This window comes from Platichthys flesus, chromosome 7 (assembly GCF_949316205.1).
Source record: "Platichthys flesus chromosome 7, fPlaFle2.1, whole genome shotgun sequence".
Taxonomy (NCBI): Eukaryota; Metazoa; Chordata; class Actinopteri; order Pleuronectiformes; family Pleuronectidae; genus Platichthys; species Platichthys flesus.
Genome location: NC_084951.1, coordinates 7,138,848 through 7,158,733, shown reverse-complemented (window position 1 = coordinate 7,158,733; position 19,886 = coordinate 7,138,848). Strand labels below are relative to the sequence as shown.

Sequence of the window (19,886 nt, the reverse complement as noted above, 5' to 3'; positions counted from 1 at the left end):
TCACTGAGGATGAATGCAGGTTGAAGGAAGGTCACACCCTCAGCTGGATGCTTGCCTGCTTCTTCAGTTGCGTGTAGCATGTGATTAGAAACAGAATCATAAGTAGAATAGAGTAGAATAAAAGGGAGGCCTGCTGCGATCATATCTAAAGATATATGACACACAGCAGATGGCTGATGAGTCCTTGGTCAACTTTAGGTAGCTCTTACAGTGAGTCGGGGACAGTAAAGATTGACATTGCTGTGATGTGGTTATTTACTTTCAGGTCAAAGGGTTGCCTGTCCTTCGCCGAGATTCCCACAAGCTAGAATCAGCTTTTTTTAAACTGAGGTGTACCTGTTCTGTCCATGCAAAGAAATGACTCATGTATATTAATGACTAAGGGTTTTTGCCTTGAATCCACTCAAAACCATACCAAAGAAGCTAAAAGATTTCATCTCAAACGCTCGTCCTCACTCCATGGAAACATATACTTCTCCATTTGTCGTTCAGTCCACTTCCAAAGCATGAATGGGGAGGACAATGTGGGTAGAGCAGTGTGGAGATGCACTGCTCTAGCAGTGTCTACCTCCAACCTGTTCCCAGCAGGCTGCATGCACGGACTAATGCTTTCTTGTTTTCTTTTGCATTTGCATTTCACCCAGCTCATTTTCATTCGCTTTTACGTGCACATTAGCAATCACCAGTAAACTCTAGAGACTCGCAGGAGTGGCTCTCTGTGGGGCTCTTTCACCCATTCACACATACACCACTATGGGGTGTATGTGTCATTGTCATTGTCTTTCCCAAGGACACCTCTGTAAGTGAAAGGGGGGGGTCATTGCTCGACCTCATGAGCTAGACACACCATCCGTAGCATCACCTTCATTTTGCCTGGCAGCTTTTTATTTCACATGCAAAGAGTCTATTTCCATGTATCTGTCTATGATTAGCACCATTTGAGCGGAGTGTCTTCAGGAATAGCCTCTGCCCCCTCTGTGCTATAGTGTTGCCAAGTTGTAGTCCTCACACCCAAGACATCGATCGCAGACCAGCCGCTCTTTGCTTGGCTGATTCCCGTCTCTATGGTCTGACCGTGCATCTGCCCGTGGGAAACGTTCACCTCTCCACCCCCCACACCCACCCCTGTGTCGCAGTGTGTCTTTGACTGGAACAGCCTGCTCTTGCCAGACAGCTATCAGTGTATTAATAGGTGTTTGGGCAGCAAGTTTGGTCCCAACCCCCATCTCACCCTTCAGGCCCCCCCGCCCCCTTTCATATCACAAACAAGACACCCAACCTTCAATGACCAGAAGAAAAAAAAACTTGTGCTTATTTTAGGCTCTCTTGTAGATAAGTGTCATGTCAGAGTTGCATAATGTAAATAATATTATTGTAAATAATAGCTGCAGGGATTGAAGAAAGGGATTTGCTGACGAACTAATGGGACCATAGGCATAAGACACAAAGCCACAACTCTCCTCACTTAGTAACTGGTATTCCTGAACACTTCCAACTCCTTCATTATGTTTATCTTATGCTATAAAAGCATAAGAATATGTGGACCTTTTTTTGTTTGGACATTTCAAGGAGAGTGAGACAGAGAAGGGAGCATGACAGAGTTTGTTTACTCTCAGGGGAAAACTAAGGAAAGACCTCAGTGACCAATGAAATGAGATGAACAAAGAAGCAGTGCAGAAGCTTTGTCTTGGTGAACGTGGTGTCAGCCTGACCGCATCTGAGAACTGCGTGTGCTGGCAGAGACCCACGTCAGCTGATAGGTGGTGGGAGATGTCTGAAGCGGACATGGTTATTGCTGTACTGGTGACGATTGGGGGGGTTATATATTTAAAAGAATAAAAATATTCCGGGTTCAAATTCTGTGACTGGTACAGATGAGTTCATCCCTGCAGAGTGGAGACGGACATCACAACAAGGCGGTACATGTCTGTCTGATTGTCAACCTTTAGGGTTAAGCTTTTATACCATTACATGAAGGCAAGTCTGAAAACAATAGGTTGTGGGCGGGGCTAATCAAGGCGTCTGAATAGGGGAATATTACTCAGAAAGTCTTGAAAAGGCTCATTTACAATATAATATTATGTGCTCCAATCTTGAACACCTTGTGCCAACTCTGGCTAAATTCATACTTCTACGTTTCTACAATCTCTGGTGACCCATGCATATATTAGCCTCACAAGGTCCTGAAGAGGCTAATTTCCAATAAAGTGTGGTCTTATCTTCCAGTGCCCTCTTTGGTCAATCTGTTCAACAGCTCTAGTGAAATCTTTGTCTGCATGAGGAGGGTTCTGGTCAATTGAATTCACAAGTAGAACAATACGTAGGTATCTGTTATATAGTGCAATTATTAGTAAGTAAAAGTAAAATTATTTTCTTCTTCATGTCTTATCTGGACCATCCTGTTCCTGGACTCTATTCTCTAGTCTGTACTGTCTGCGCAGCTATTACGACCCCGGGGACATAAAAAATTCAAAATGTGAAAATAAAAAGACACCACATGGTTCAGTTTCAAGCTGGTGGAGCTATTCTTGGGTCTAGCTGTGGGAAAATAACCAAGTCCAGCATCATTCACATGGACAGCTCAGTTGCTGTAAAAAGTCACAACAACAGAAGTTGTTTTACAGGAGCAGACAGTCTTATGAGGCCACTTTACACAAATCTTTAAAAGTGGGGTCAGAAGACGTGCGCTAAGTCATAGCAGGAAACACAGACCAAGAACAAGTTGAGGGGTGCCCAAAAAACGTTATATTCTCTGAAGATCAACTCGTGTTACAAACATCTCTGTCAAGCATCCAAAACATTTGTTCAGTGAAGGCTTAGTTCAGCTATTCTTCTCCAGTCACCCCCTGCCTGCTGGTTACCCTGTTTGACCTTGAACTGAACTTCTTTGTGTTCATTGCATAACCCATTGATGTGTGTGGCCTCTCATCAGTCGGTTTTCCAGCAGCAGGGCAGCCGATTTTAGTGGAAGGCCTCACTAGTGAAGGAAGTCAAACATCTAGAGAAGCAATTTATATTCAACTTAAATTCATTAACATGATTCAAAATGAATCAATCAATCAATCAAATTTTATTTGTATAGCCCATATTCACAAATTACAATTCATCTCATAGGGCTTTAACAGGGTGTGACATCCTCTGTCCTTAACCCTCAGCAAGAGTAAGGAAAAACTACAAAAAACCCTTTTAACAGGGTAAAAATATGTAGAAACCTCAGAGAGAGCCACATGTGAGGGATCCCTCTCCCAGGACGGACAGAAGTGCAATAGATGCCACGTGCAGGAGAAAATCATCAATAATCAAAGTCTCTAGCAGCATTTGATGAGGGTAGACATCCCGAAGGACAACCCCAACATGACATGCCAAGCAGTCCCGCTGCAAGCACAGTCCATGCTCAGCAACAATCTAGACCACGATCCACCATCCAGACCAGACGCCACTCCAGTCCTCAGTCACCGCCCACCGCCGCCCACCAGGACCCATCACAAGCCACCACCGCGGTCCTGGTCCACCACCGCGGTCCTGGTCCACCGCCCGTGCCCAATGCCAACGCGACACAGGGTCCGCCACCAGCACCATGATCAGCCCACATGATTCAGAATCCGCCACACTGGATCCAACACCGCGACCCCCGGTACGCGATCCACAAACCGCAATCCATGGTGCAGCCACAGAGGCCCTGGATCTGCGGGTGATAAAGCAAAGGGATTCCGGGGAAGGGGGATAGGGATGGAGAAGAGGAAGGAGAAGCTGGAAAGAGAAGCTCCGTGTGTCATGTGTCATAAAATAGAACAAGTAACGTTCTGGTGCACTAATTAGCTCTAACTATAAGCTTTATCAAAAAGGAAGGTTTTGAGCCTACTTTTAAACGAACAGATGCTGACTGCCTCCCGAACTGAAAGTGGTAGATTATTCCACAGCCGAGGGGCTTGATGGCTAAAAGCTCTGGCTCCTACTCTACTTTTAGAGAATTTAGGTACGACAAGTAGGCTTGAATTCTGGGAGCGGAGTGCTCTAGCGGGTTTATAAGGCACTAACAGCTCTTTAAGGTAAAAAGGCGCTATATTATTATAGGCCTTGAAGGTGAGAAGGAGAATTTTAAATTCTTTTCTAGATTTAACTGGAAGCCAGTGTAGCGATGCTAATATTGGAGAAATGTGCTCTCTTCTCTTTGTTCTTGTCAGGACACATGCTGCGGCATTTTGGACAAGCTGTAGAGTCTTTAACGAGTTCCTGCTGGAGCCTGATAGTAATGAATTACAATAGTTCAGTCTCGATGTAACAAAGGCGTGGACTAGTTTTTCTGCATCTTTTTGTGAAAGGACATGTCTAATTTTTGAAATATTACGCAAGTGGAAAAAAGCGATCCTAGAAATTTGTTTTAAGTGACTATATAAGGATAAATCAGGATCGAAGATCACTCCCAAGTTCCTGACTGTTTCATTGGAGGCAAGGGCAATGTCATCTAGCGCAGCTATATCATTAGATAATGCGTCTCTAAGGTGTTTTGCGCCAAGTATTATAACCTCTGTTTTGTCTGAGTTTAATAAGAGAAAATTGCGGGTCATCCAGGTTTTTATGTCGTTGAGACATGTTCGAAGTTTAGTTAATTGATTACTTTGTTCAGGTTTTATTGACAAATATAACTGGGTGTCATCCGCATAGCAGTGGAAATTTACCGAGTGTGTCCTGATAATGTTTCCTAGTGGAAGCATATATAATGAGAATAAAATTGGGCCGAGCACAGAGCCCTGTGGAACACCATGGTTAACTTTGGTGCGCACAGATGACTCATCATTAATTTGCACAAATTGGGAGCGATCAGAAAAATACGATTACACCAGTTAAGGAATGGGATCTAAGATACAGGTTGTTGGTTTAGAACCTGAGATTAATTTGGTAAACTGATCACGGGTGATCAGAGAGAGGCTGTCTAAGTAATGGGTAGGATTCTCAGCCGTTTCTGAGATCTCTGTTGTTGGGAGGGTATTAGTGCCAATTGAGGGCAGGAGATGGGTGATTTTATTTCTAATAGTTAGAATTTTATCATTAAAAAAGGTCATAAAGATATTGCTATTTAGGGATCGAGGAATGCTGGGTTCGGTGGAGGTGTGACTCTCTGTCAGCCTGGCTACAGTGCTGAAGAGAAACCTGGGGTTGTTTTTATTGTCTTCTATTAGTTTTGAATAGTAGGCGGCTCTTGCTTTGTGGAGAGCCTTTTTATATTCTTTAACACTATTCTTCCAGTCTATTAGATTTTCAACATTGTTGCTGGAGCGCCACTTCCTTTCTAGTTTTCTTGATAATTGTTTTAACTCATTTGTCTGGGAATTATACCACGGAGCTAATTTACTATGTTTGACATTTTTCTTTTTTAGAGGCGCTATTGAGTCTAATGTTAATCGTAATGAGTCTGCAGAGCTATCGACGAGCTGAGTTTAGGTTTAGGATTAATTGATAGACTGGAGTGAAAAATAGCAGCAACTCCACCTCCTCGCCCAATTTCTCTAGGAACCTGTGAATTGATATGACTTGGGGGAGTAGATTCATTTAGACTGACATATTCATCAGGATGCAGGCACGTCTCAGTGAGGGACAATACATCTATGTTGTAATCAGAGACTATTTCATTAATTAAAAGAGCCTTTTTTTCCAGTGATCTAATGTTTAAAAGACCACATTTAAAAGTCTGGGTTTCCAGAGGTCACTGTCTTCTGGGTGTGCTAATTAGCTGTGGTTAACCATGGTTAAAACAAGAGCCTGTCAGCAGACTATCCCGCAGTCAGGCCCTCTGTTCACACCCATTAAACCCCTGCCAGACATTATGCACTTCTGTACAGATTTGCACAATTCAGTGTGTTTTTGGCTACATGTTATTGTAGAGGGAGGATATCAGAAGATCAGACAGTCATCTGCGTTGAAATGAGGAACCAACACTTCAGCCTTCATACTATACATCATACAACCTATCTCGATATGAAACCTTGAACACAGTTGCCATCATCACATAACTGGGACAGTTGTCTGTCTATTGGGCCTTGGCGGTGGTATGCGCCACTCTCTCTTTGTGGGTCTGAGCCCGAGTCCTGTGGTTTTGATTCTTCTGCTGGTTTTAACAGATTCATGTTTTTTTTTTTTAAATGACCCAGGGCAAAAAGAAAACCAGGTTTCTCTGATATGTTCAATATATCTATGGGCTCATGAATGAATATATCCAAGGAAACTTCAAGCTGAGACCAACCAAGTGATATACAAAGAAACCAAGAGAGGAGTGAAAATATAAAGTGATATCTTCGGTTCTCTTATGTTGAGAGTAGAGGATGAAATCTTCAGGAAGATTCTGCCATGAAGTCAAATTGGAAAGAAAGTAGGTTCCACCTTTTCCTCAGCTTTTTAAGAGAGGCAATATTTGGCCTTCCTTTGTATCCTCCGTACAGTTTGTGTTATTATGTTGAACGCTGGACTGTATGATATGTTGATATGTATGTTTTAGAAATTTTGCACTACAGATGAACGATGATGGCATCTGTACTTATTCATATCATTGGTGCTATTTGCAGTGTAGAATCATTGGGAATTATTAAGAAATATAATTTTCAATTTCTATATAAATTATAATAAGATGTTTGTGGTTCCATATGCTTTGATTTACTCAACTGTTTTGAGTAGATTTCAGTGTCAGTGACAGTTGTAATTCGTGTCACTTCAGTTCAAACGTCCAGCAGCACCATCAATGTGGCAAAAATGGTTACAGCTTCTCAAATCAGAGACTCTTCCCATTTTCATCCTGTCAAAAATCTGTAAACATGAATGTCCTCACCTCCCAATGACTTTGTGTTTTAAGGCCACAAGGATGTGAGCCGTGTCCCCCCACTACGAGAGTCTCCTCCACGTCCCTTTGTGTGTGTGTAACAATGGCTTATTTTTAACCTGGTGGCCTCTTTTAATGTGGAGAGGGGGGTGAAGGGAGGAAGTGGTTGCAGGATGACAGAGGAAGATAATACCGTCCTCCTCAGCCACCATCCTTCCTCTGCCTTCCCTCACATACAGACAGACATGCACACTCATATGCATATGCTTGGTGTTTGCGCCTAGCTTCTCTGTGATACTCAGGATACCCCGCTGGAATACAAAATAAATAGAAATAGTATGGGAGCACACAGACGTGAAACTCAAACACAAACACAAACACACACACACACACACACACACACACACACACACACACACACACACACACACACACACACACACACACACACACTTTCCTGCTCTGACAGATTGACCTATGAGACAGTCACCCAGTGCAGCTTATTTGAGGGAACCAACTAGACTGAACTGAAGGAGAATCACTGAGCAGATGAGAAACACAGCTCCCACTTTAATCCAATATCCAGTTGAGTAGTTTACAGCAATAAGCTATCACTGCGACACTGTTGCATATTCTTTATACAATATTTTCACATGTTCATATTTGTTCATTTCTTATTCTCTTTCTAACTGTGATTTGTGTGAATGCACCAACAGAACTACCAGTTAATGTTGTTGTACTTTCCAACCACTTCCAGTGCACTCACTTTTTCCCTCATCTAAACAATCGCAGCATGTTAGGAAGATAAATCACGTCGCTCTGTGGTAACGTAATGGAACATCCGCTTGTATTCACGGCTGTGGTAAACATTTCCATGGTAACAGGGAGCTTCAGCAATCTGAGATGTCACTATTAGCCATGAGGCTTGTGGGTAGTGTACTTCTCCTTCACATTGCCAATAAAACATGTTGACTGTTGGCTTCTACAGAAACACATAACACCGTCTCACAGTCTCATAGCTTGGATGATTACAATATTATGGCTGATAATTAAAATCTCTAGTCCGAAAATTAATTTGCATTGGTACTTCGGTTTAAGTAATGTTTCTGAACACAGCTTAATTCAACACTGATCATTTACATTGTAGCGTGTTGAGTTCAATTACATTGTTAAGTGGATATTCAGAAAAGGTAGACGCAACAATTTAAATTATTTATTAATCATCAATTCCTGATCCAACATTTTTGAGCAGAAATGCCTAAATAGTCTGTCTCTAGCTTCCCACATGGGACTTTATGGTGGTGACGGGTTGCCGTTGATAATAAACTCTTTGGGTTTTGAAAAAGCAATGTGAAGTCCCCCCCCCCCCCCCCCCCATTTTAATGAATATCAGCAGATGAGTTGATGATTTATTGTTATACTATGAGCTCTAGCCCTAGTTTGTGTGTCTACAGACTTGTTGCCGCAGACAGTTCTTCTTGTGTGAACTGTGTGAAAGAGACGAGAGGTTAAGCCACTGTTTTTTTTATGTCAGCAAGCTCTGGAGTAATTGGCTGTGTGTTTTTGCTCCCTCGTTCTCCCTGGTGCTGTGTGTTTCTGGTATTTTATCTTATCTCAGGCAAACACTCCCATATGCAGCACAACACTCTGCGATCGTTCCTTTGAGTCATATTTATTTAAGCACTTTAAAGAACATTAATTATATAAAAAACTTACTTTTAGTTGGCGACAGCAGCAGAATAAGTCCAGTAGGATTTGATCAGATTATTTATTTTGTATAGGCTTATTAATTTTATTATATATATATATACATATATATATAAAATATATTTTTGGAAGGGGGGGCATGCTTTTGTTCTGTTCTCACATATGCCTATGTCTGTATTTATCAAATTAGCAGTACTTTCCCACAGTATGCTCCCATTTACTGCATTTGTTAGGACAAATGTACATTCTGCTAAAGTTAAGATCAATATCCAAGCCTTAAGAAGTTAAGACCTGATATTAAATGGCTTCTTTTAGTTTTCTGCTGCTCATGAACAGTATTGGCCTGTGGGGTTGCAGCAATATCCTGTTTTACAGCTGCAGGCCATTTCATAAAGGGCCAATAAAAACTGGTGGAGGAAAACAAAAATATTTGGATTTCCCATCATCCCATCTGATGAGCAATGGCCTCATGAGAGTGACTTACTCTGAGGTCCAAGGATGTGGGGTTAAAGAATGAGGTAATTCTTCTCAAACGTTTCACAGAAAACTTAATCAGAAACATAAGATGAGATAAAAAATGAATGAAGAGATGTCGTCAAAGAATCATACATCAAGAAACCTTTTTTCCAAAACAGTTATCTCCAAAGATCAGGAAGCAATGCAGTTTTGCTGCGTCTTACATTCCCCCCACACTGGAACGTTCCACTTTTCCCCCACCTACACATTTATAAATCGGATGTACTGGATTCTAAATGGAAAGTTACGGTTCCTTGGAAGAAATCCAAAGGCATTCTGGGAATTGTGGGAGAGCATAATTGATTTAGAGGGTGGCAGAGTGCAGTTTAGGAAAAAAGAAATGGATGTAGAAAAAAAGGACATCGGTTGATCAGGAATGGATCAAATAACATAGAGAAGAGGATATGAAAGTGTAGAACCCCCCCCCCCCCCCCCCCAGGCAACACTTCAGGATTGTTGTGATAAAGAGGTAACGGTAGCAAGGAAAGCTTTTTCTATGTTCCCTGTCACCAGCAGGTGTGGCTTTCTTCTGTGAGTCTGATAATGTCACATTAATGTGTATGTTATGTAAAGGCCACTATTAGACGTATCTATCTTCCATGTCTCAGTAGCACACTGCTCGGGAGTTTACTGAAAGCCTTCTGTTTTCATTTTTAACTTTAAACTTATCGTGGAATCCTAAGAAATTTGCATGAATAAGAAAGTTTAATGATTTAGAAGCTCTTCCATATTACGAATTACCTTGAGTCATCCTGTGATCCTAAGGCATCGTGTGAATTTCAGGATAAAAAACTACAACAACTTTGTGGCTAGCAACGTAAGCTCATGTTCAGCACTGCCTTATGTTGGTGGTTCTAAAGAAGAACTGATTCCCTTTAGAATGAGATGCAGTGGGGTAGGCTTTGGCTCAATACATATGTTTTCAAAAGCATTCAGACTAGTACAAAGAATAGTTTGGAAATATAGTACTGTGGTACGGATGTAGCCTCAGTAAAGCTATATAACAAAGAAATATCCAGGATATGTTGAGCTTCGTACAGACCCTTCTTTCTCCGTCCATTTAATATTCTGTTATATTCTTTGTTGACTGTGTAGGAAAGTCCAGCTTCCTTCCCACATACCTTTGTGAAGTAGAAGTTTAGCCCAGTCACAGAAGGCTGTTTTTAATGTTTATACAGCTTTGCAGCATTTTTAGTGAATTACTGTTTGCTTCCAAAACTAATAGAACAGTTCAAACCCTGTGATTACTGTTTGTATACTGTGAAGTATGGGATTCATGAATATAAATGGCACATTCATTACAGACATCACTTACCTTGAGCATCGCGGTTGCCAACAACCGATGAGGATTGTTGAAGCTTGATACACATGTTAATATTTTTATGATCAAAGCTGCATTACCTTGTTGGGTCGTGTTGTTATGAGTCTCCTTCACATGGTGCACTCACGTCTCAGTATTCTTTCAACAACTGTTACCAAAGTGAACCACGCATTCCTCAGACCATCTAAACACCAAGCTGGAGAAGAGTTCACCATAAGAGGAATACACTGAGCTATTGGAGGATTTATGCTAAGAGACAGTAGCTATGCTTGTTTGCACATGACTGGCTGCAATGATTTTTTATCTTATTATTATGCGTAAGGAAGGAGTCTTCATAGGCTCTAAGCAACTAAAATGGCGGTTTGCAAAGGAATAAACAGAAAATATAGGAAGAGTTACCAAACTTACATTGTCTTTAGTTCACTGTATGTTTGCTTATTGACAGCGTAGTTGTTACTGTAACCAAATTAAATACTATAAACAAATTTAAACAATAAGAATACAGGTATGTTTAAAGGTAGTGTCACGCGTTGGAACGGATGGACGATTCCATCCCTTTCTTGTAAACGCGTTATCTCAAGAACACCTAGAGGGAAATTTGTCAATTTTTAACTGATAGCATTTAGGAGGTCAAAGGTCAAAGTTCAAGTTCTTGATAGCCTCGCAAAACATGTTTTTTGGGCCTTTTGAACATGATATCTCAAAACCGCATTCAGCGATAGCTTCAAATTTTGACCATTTATCAATCGGATTCAAGGATGAACTGATTTGATTTCAATAGTCAAAGGTCACAGGGATTTCATATTTTCGTAGGCACACAATTATAGGGTACGATTATAGTTTATAAACAACTTATTCCTTGGATGTGGTGCATTTGAGTTCTTATGTTGAACTTTTAAGCAGGACAGTGTCTGTGCGATTGAATCAAAAAAAACAACCTTTTGCACAGGGCAACAGCGTGGCTCACGTATGTGTTTAATAATTTCCAGACAACAGCTCCTTGTCAACAAATTAAACAACAATGTTTAGGTGCTTCCAAAATCTGTGTTTCCACTGGAATGAGAATATGCCTTTTACCTTTAAAATAAACTTTACCACATCAGCACTATTCCCTAGGCTACAGAAGAAACAGAGATACAACTTTCTTAAAGGTTGTTGTATTGTGAGCAATCTCAATAAAAGCCTGAATGGCTGGGAAGCTCAAGGGACACACATTGTCAACGTGTGACAGAGTGACTGTGATAAATGTTGACATCTGATGGTGAAGGAAGAGCGAAAACCGCGGAGACAGAGATGTTCTCTTTTGACCTGAAAACTCCTCTTTTCCTCAAGTACCCCACAGAAAGAGATTGTCCGGACACAGAAACAGTAGTTAATCCAAACACTGATAGAATCACAGACACGCATCGCCATATGCATTTATGTCTGGTGCTCTGAATCATCTCGATTAAGAGAGGTGATGACCCTGGAGAAAATACGGGGACAAAAAGATTGTGGCAAAGGAAGTGACAAAGGCAACAGCCTTTCAGTTGGTATTGTTACCAGAGCAGAGAGCCCAAACTACTTTGCTACAGTTCACAGATAGATTGTAAGCAGTGCCTATTGAGGACAATGGCCCACACCGTGTAATGCCAAAGTATTATAATACAAGAGTGAGTGTGTCCTTGGATTAACAATATCATGATTGTGAACAATGCATTGCTAGAGGCAACTGTGTACATAACAGATAGCAAGCCATTCTTTGTTTGGTTCTTCATAAATGGAATCGTAATTACAAATGAATGTCTGTTTGTGGGCGATTGTGGGTCTCTGTGTTGTTTATCTTCAGAAACTCGGAAAGATGTCACATTATTGCGTTAATGGCAAAAAGAGGGATAAACCAAAGAGTAGTTCCGAGTTTTTGGAGATAAACATTTATTTGCTTGTTGGCAGAGAGTAAGCGTGACTGTTAAACATGAAGCTGCAGCCAGAGCATAGTTTTTCACAAAGCCTGGAAATGGAGATACATTTGCCTGAGACTGTAAGATAAGATCCCACTAATTAACATGTTACATTTGATTTGTTATGTACATTTGAAAACAACGTTATTGTAACGATTTGTCAGCTTAAAAAATGAACAAGTTACAACACGATGGTTTAAAAAATTATATTATACAAGCCTATTTTTTGTCATCCTCATACAGAGGTTTTCCCATTATGATAAATGGCTGCTGGCTGTAGGTTAATATTTGATGATCAGACATTGGAGTTGAATTTGTCCTGTAACTCTCCACAAGAAAACTTCAGATTTAAAACTAAAAGAGCTCTAAGAGCTACACGTCCAAGGTATGATTGCCATATTTCATTTTGAGATGACATTTATCTGGATGGGCCGCTCGGTTGTGCAGCGTGAAGCACAGTTGCCTCTCAGCAAGAAGCTCCTGCTGGGGTCTTTCAGAGTGGAGCTTACATGTCTTCCCTGTGTTCGCTCTGGGTACTCAGGTTTCCTCTCACAGTTCAAAGGCATGCAGACTGGGGTTTGATTGGAGACTCTAAATAAACTAGGCGTGAATTTTTTTGTTTCCATTTGTCAGCCTTGGACTTGTGACCAAATCCAAATATCAGCTGGAATTGGGTCCAACTCCCCCTGCTCCCCTCTAAAGGATAAGCACTACAGATAATCATGACATGGATCCACACCCACTTGCATGTGGTCATCGTTCAATGTTAAAGAAAGTGGGGGAAAAAATCCTGGATCCATCGACCCATAAGCAAATTCACTCCAAAAAATCATGACACACCAACAATACATTTCCCCCATATTTTGACTTTCTTCTAATAATGTTTTATCTACATGTTAATATTTACCTTTTACCATCAAATGTTAAAAATAGAATGCAGCAGGAGCGAGCACTATTAGCACCACATTGTGTTTCCGTGCATGTAAACATTATGCAACTTAATGCTTCTCCAGCCGGTTAGGTCCACATAAATATTTAAATCTTGAACACTGAGAAGTTATTTACTGCAAATGTTTTAATAACTACCTTTGCGTCTTGCATTGAATCAAAAGTGCTTATTTCTGTACAACATTTGCACGTTGCTCCCTGTGAGCCTCACATCAAATCACTGAACTTTACATTTAATGATGCTCAGATTCCCATGAAACATGATTTATTAAAATGTTCTCCTTCAGTTAAACTAGGCTATGTTATGTTTTTGCTTCCACCAGCTCATCAGCAACCATGACGTATGCAGCTGTACATTATACGTACATTAATACCAAAGTAATTATGATCGTAAAATTTCTCGTATTACATACTAAACAAAGTAGTACCTCAATCTTGGGATTGACATGAATAAAATGTATATTTTAATAGTAATAACCTGTGCAAATTATAAGAACATTTTAATTTAATTTGCATTTACAGCTAAATGAAAAAACACACCTGAAGTTGTTATATTGAGTTATGTTTATTACGTTATGGTGGCCATGAGGTCCAATCATTAAAATACCTTTTCCTTCCCCTAATCACATTTTCCAAGTGAATTTTTTGTTGCATTGGTTCATTTTATTATTATTATAATATTATTATTAATGAGGGTCTCTGCCACCATCACCTCTGTGTCCCCCTGTTATCATATATTTCTCTCAGCTTTTTTTGGCTCATTGCAGAGTCAACACTAAAGGGAACTTGCTGCTCTTTCACCCAAAAACAAAAATAAACACACATCTGTTTCAGTGACCCTGACTGGACAGTGTAGAGGAACGACTGCTGAAGCATGAACTTCCTGTCCTGATAGATGAGAAAATACACATACTGTAAATAAACACACACAGGCATTCTCACAAAAAATATGCAGTCACACACGCACAGTGAATCCAAATTACAACAGTACAACGCATTAAACAAAGGATACTTTGGTGACCACATGGTATGACAGTCGAGAGCTCTTCATGAATCATGTTCCCAGAATCCTCTGCTAGAAGTGCAGTCACAGTAATGACACGATTGCCCAGCGAACTAGTGTCAACATGTCCTAATGCAGTGTTCTTGTTCCTTTTCCCTTTCAGAGACATGTGGAGGACTCTAACACTTTCCCTTATAGTTGTGCTGGTGCTGGAAACAGAGGTGAGTACACCAGTCTATGTCTGTGGATGCTTTTCAAACATTTAGCATAGAAAATATTATCTAATGTAAGGCAATTAAAGGCTTGGTCAAAACCGAGTGTATGGCTGGACTTTGTATGGTCATGTGACAATTAAACAATTTATTAACAGTGTTGTGCCAGTTCACACATAACAAGAACTAAGTTCACTGTTGCAAAATTGAACTGAGCACTAAATTTCATAATTTTTCCTGATATGGAAATGCAGCTTCATAAACTCTGGAGGAAAGTGAGCAAACACTGAGTAAACTTCATGTACACATTTTCACTCACTCCTGGTATTTCATATGATTGCCCATACGATGAGGATTTAAAAACAATAAAATGTTCTTAAGTCTCCAATTTGGTCCATATCCCATTGACTTACATGGCGGAGGCAGACCTTGACTGGAGTCTGCCACTATGGATTTGCATCGTTTTGACCTGAATGCTAATGTCTACCACCTTTATGACTTTCTCTGAAAAGAGTAAAGCTGCAGAAAGAGGTGTGCCTCTCACTAAAAGGACAGCACTGGCTACTCTAATCGAAAGAAAGTAGCAACGGTTGGTCACTTTTTTTCGTGTTGGGTCCTCCGGCTAAAACTTAGCTGACCAATAGTGTAGCTTCAGGTAATCGTTCAGGATTCGGACAACTCATGGTGTAAAATCAGTCAGTCACCTAGGCAACAATGGTCTAACTAGCGTCAGGTAGCGCTAAAACCAGCAGTCATCCATACACAGCTCCTGGAGGATACTTTGAATCTGTCTGTGCCTCCAGATGCGTTTGTGAAAACACATAACATCATTCATGCTTTTTACCTGCAATGACACAAAAGGTACAAGGTTTTTTTTCCAGATAATAGGCGAATATTGGTGGGTTTTGTTGACTCACAATGCTTGCTTGTGTACCAGATGATGGGAAAATGCACATATGCAAATGCCAAATTCATTTAGGTTAAGAAGCAAAGGTTCGGGCTTGCCACTGCTACATTTGCATATGCGTGACCGTGACCTACACACAAATGATGTGCAGCAGTTTGCTTCACGTTTGTTGTGACCACAGCATAACAGAAAAATATGTATTATTCCGTAGATAATTTTTCCAATGGTAATATCAATAATACCCCATATCTGTCTTTTTCCCTACCCAGGTGTCCCAGTGTGAGGATGTTGGGTCTGTGGCAGCTGATGAAACAGGGCTGACAATACACCAGGAGAATATCAGCGACATATCCAGTGTGCTAGGAACGTCCCGATACCAGATCCTGGCTGCTCAGTATGAGTGTTACCTGAAGATCATCTATGATCCACCACCCCCTGAAAAAGGTGACAAGAGTCTAGTCATTGAACTTATCATCATGGCAGATTGCGTTTATCACATTTTGTGGCTGGGTTGTAGTGCTGAAGCCCTTTAAATAAAATTAACCAGGGTATCATTTACATGTACTGTATATCCTTTTTCATTATACTGTAGCTGGATTTATTACATTACTCCAGATGGAGCTCTACTCTTATGCTGGCATCCATTAAACATATGAATATAACAAATATTTTCACTTTCAGTCAATGATCCGCATGAGCCAGACACCAACATTTTCATTAAGAAGCCAGCCGTATATGCCAGACTCAAAACAGAAGCAGCACCATGTTTGACAGGTTGATGGTAGAAGCTTTGTTGTGAGCTGTACCTTTCATTTTGTACATATAGTGCAGGTGCCTACCTGTTGTAAACCTTTCTGTCGCGTTCGGTTCTTTGGGTCTATATTGTTGGTCCGGAATCTAAATCTGAATTATTCCTTGTCATTAGTGAGTCCTCTTCAAACAGTTTTACAGTAAACTGCAACTCTTATTTTTTAGATTCTGAAGCTTGTGTGCAGTCTCTGGAGCAGAGCAGAGTTAGAATACTGTGTGATCATCCCACCTGGTTTATCTGCAATTAAGTTTTTAGTCAATGTTTTTCATAAAATGAAATGGACAGAATTACAGTTCATATGTGTGTTATACACACACATATGAATTATTTACTTAACATGAGTTTTATCTTTTACCTTAAATGTCAGCTATCAGGTCAAAGGTCTGTTAAGAAAGTTTACAACTTTTCAAAACAAAAGCTCACTTTTTCAACTCATTATAACATCTTTATGTCCAAATCACACCAAATTCCACTCTGCACTCCCTACTGCCATTAGCAATATACATGCCAAGTGTGAAGCTGATAAGATGAACACTTTGCAAGATTTGTTTCACATACAGAGAGAAAGACATTTGTGGAATTAGTAGGTGGAACGCGATTGGTTATTGTTTCAACAGTCCATAAAACTTATAAAAAATACTTCAGGAGGATTTAGTAAAAATGTGTTTACTGCATCAGTAAGCGCTATGTTCTCAACTCTGTCTAATCACCCAAAACTAAAAATCATTGTTGTTTTCTGTGTAGTTACTTGTACTGTATACTATCTTGAAAATGCTTTTCTTTTCCATAAGTTAGCTTAGTGAGGAGAGGTCTTTTAACAATAGTAATATTACTGTGCTATTGATTTTTTACATTTTTTTTTGTCAAAATCACTTTGTGTCGCCTCAAGATTGCAATTCAACAACAATGCACCTGACCACACCCCAGATGGATGTGTGCATGGATGGGAAATGATTCAGCATTGCGCGTGGTGTAGCTTGGCACCAGGTTTAAGATAGGAGTCTGAACTAACCAGACAATTTTATACATTTTTTTAAATAGCACATATGCAGATACATTTTTCATTGCATGCAAATTTTAAATTATGAATAAGTGGTTTTCCTGAATTTTAAAATATTTTAGTATGTGGACATTCTAAGAGATGGAGAGAGTGAGAGAGAGAGAGAGAGAGAGAGAGAGAGAGAGAGAGAGAGAGAGAGGAAGTGAGTGTGAAAGAAAGGAAACTCGCCCTTTGTCTCTCCACCAGTGCCTCTTTACCCGCTCATACTTCACTGCCTTTGAAATGTTATTTTGTGCTCCATTTCCCAACATGGCACAGTGCAACCTGGTACGACCAGGTTTCCGTCTATTGTTGAACTTCTGTGTACAGGCTAGCTGAGGTAAGACACGTAGTTTCTGTAAGTGTAACACCATTCATGATAAATAGATAATTTTCCGAGTAAGGCAGTTAATTCAAAATTCTAAATGTTCCCTACCTATCATATGACAGCACTGACTCATCCCACAGCCACTGGTATTGATGTGTTGAGTGATAATAAATTTCAATAAACTTAAGTTTGGGCTTTTATATTATTTTAAAAACCAAAACTATAGTTTATTTATGTGTCGCCAGTATGCTAATCTTTAATTGAAGAGAGTGTGAAAAAGGTGAGGATGAATGTGTCATTTCAGTTTTTTCAATTCAGATATCATACGACTCAACGTTTTCATTTAAAGTTAAATGCTGCCCTGTATCTTTTAAAATATATCATATATTTGAGAGCTGATTTTTATTATTATTGATCATTATTGATTTCATGTTATCTTTAAGATAGCATTTTAAATTTTTGCTGTTTTAAACCGTCACTGAAATGTCTTCGGACACCTATATGATGCCTTTTCTGCTTCAATTGTTTTAAATAGAAGAACTTTGTGGCTTAAAGAGATACTGTAGCCTCTGCTCTTAAACAGAGGAACAGCACCACCTACGGACATCTCGACTAAAAACCCAAGACAGGATTTGGAGCCTCACATGGATGGACACTTTGAATTTAGAGGGTTAAACCGCAGTACTCTTTTGCATTCCTTTATATATATATCCTTTCATCTTTTTGCGATTTCAATTGCTAGAGAGATTTGTATTAAAATACAAGAGTGGAAAAATGGACCAAAAAATCCTTTAAACACGGGGGAAACCAAACACATAATAAATCTCTTGAACGTGGAGAGGGTGTCTTCCTCCGGATTTGAGAGGATTCCATATGAGGGGGAGCTTGATCCCTGAAGGTTCTGCCTCCAACTCTACTTTTAGAGACTTTAGGGATGAGTATTTAAATATGAATCAAAGGACAAATCCGGATAAAAGGTAATAGTTAGTTTCCTGTCAGTTTCTCTGGAAACATGGGATTCCATGCAGAGCAGCTTTATCATTCTATCTGAAATTATAGCAAGCAGCATTTCAGTAAAGGTTTCTTTTAAAAAGCCAAGAAAGAACTGTACATCTTCATTATTAGAAATTCTTGTTTTTGCTATAAAAGTATATCTTTCATTGTAACAGGCACATCATACATACATATGCACATCTGTCATGTCTAGTTTCAACTCTGCGAGTTAGACGTCATGTCTGCACTGTTCTCTGTAGGTACTTACTGTAACCGTACGTGGGACGGCTGGCTGTGCTGGGGGGATTCAACTCCTGGGACCGCAATGCAGATGTGTCCTGCATACTTTCATGATTTTGACCCAGCTGGTGAGGCCTCAACCCACATGCATGCATGCGTTCACACATGCAAACCCATTTACAGTCCAGATGTTAAGTGTCCAGATAATGATCTTAAGGCTTTGAGCTTTTCGATTTGAAATAAAGTACAGGACTTCAGAGGGAAAATTGTCTTAATATCAACTCACCACTATGCCGATGGAGTGGTGGGTGAAGTGTTTGAGTCCACAAAACACTTCAGGAGTCTTAGGGATAAACAGTGTAAACACTTCTCTTGACATATTGTGATTGCTTGTATAATAGGATCATCATGTTAATTAATTGTATCCTTGTGTTCTATAGAGAAAGTTTCCAAAGTGTGTAATCCTGACGGCCAGTGGTTCCATCATCCAGTTAGCGACAGAGTCTGGAGTAACTACACCATGTGTCAGGCCTACACCAAAGACAAATTCAAGGTAAAATACATTCAGTGCATGTACTGTGGCCAGGAGTCTTTCATTTGCACTGAACCTTATATAGGGTCAACAGTGCATCTTTTTCCTGGGTCGTGATTTGAAAATGCACTCTGAGGTGAGCAGGGGAAATAACGTTGTTGATGACAGATGTTGATTTCTGATAGTCAGCAGAAACTCTGAAATTGAAGATTAGAATTCTGGACAATCTAATCCCCACACCCACCCCTGCTTGATATCTGTGGATTTCAAAGATGTGTTCTGATCATTCTAATTTAAACTTAACATGAACATTTTTGATGTGGTTCTCTGGTTTTTGGTCCGGTGTTATTTTCAATCCACTTCTGGTCTATAAAAACATTAATTTAAGGATTTGTTTTACTTCCTGTTTCAGCTCCTTTACACCAATACCTCAGTAAGAATTGACATTGTAAAGACTTGTTTGGGCCACTGGACGTTTAAAGAATCTCTGTTATCAACCATGAAACTTGGCCCAGACTTCTTCAATGTATCACACTTTTCCAAGTTTTCCAAAACAGTATCTTTACAGATGTTTCCTT

General features: G+C 40.0%; 1 protein-coding gene across 1 annotated transcript in view; it reads left to right on the top strand.

Annotated features, from left to right (window-relative positions):
• The window catches only part of calcrl2 (calcitonin receptor-like 2), a 28,959-nt gene that overhangs the window by 487 nt on the left and 8,586 nt on the right, over positions 1-19,886 (top strand). The window contains exons 2-5 of the mRNA XM_062391359.1: positions 14,410-14,467; positions 15,635-15,809; positions 18,797-18,904; positions 19,217-19,329. Of these exons, the coding sequence (XP_062247343.1) occupies positions 14,410-14,467; positions 15,635-15,809; positions 18,797-18,904; positions 19,217-19,329 (454 nt within the window). The remainder of the gene's footprint in view (positions 1-14,409; positions 14,468-15,634; positions 15,810-18,796; positions 18,905-19,216; positions 19,330-19,886) is intronic.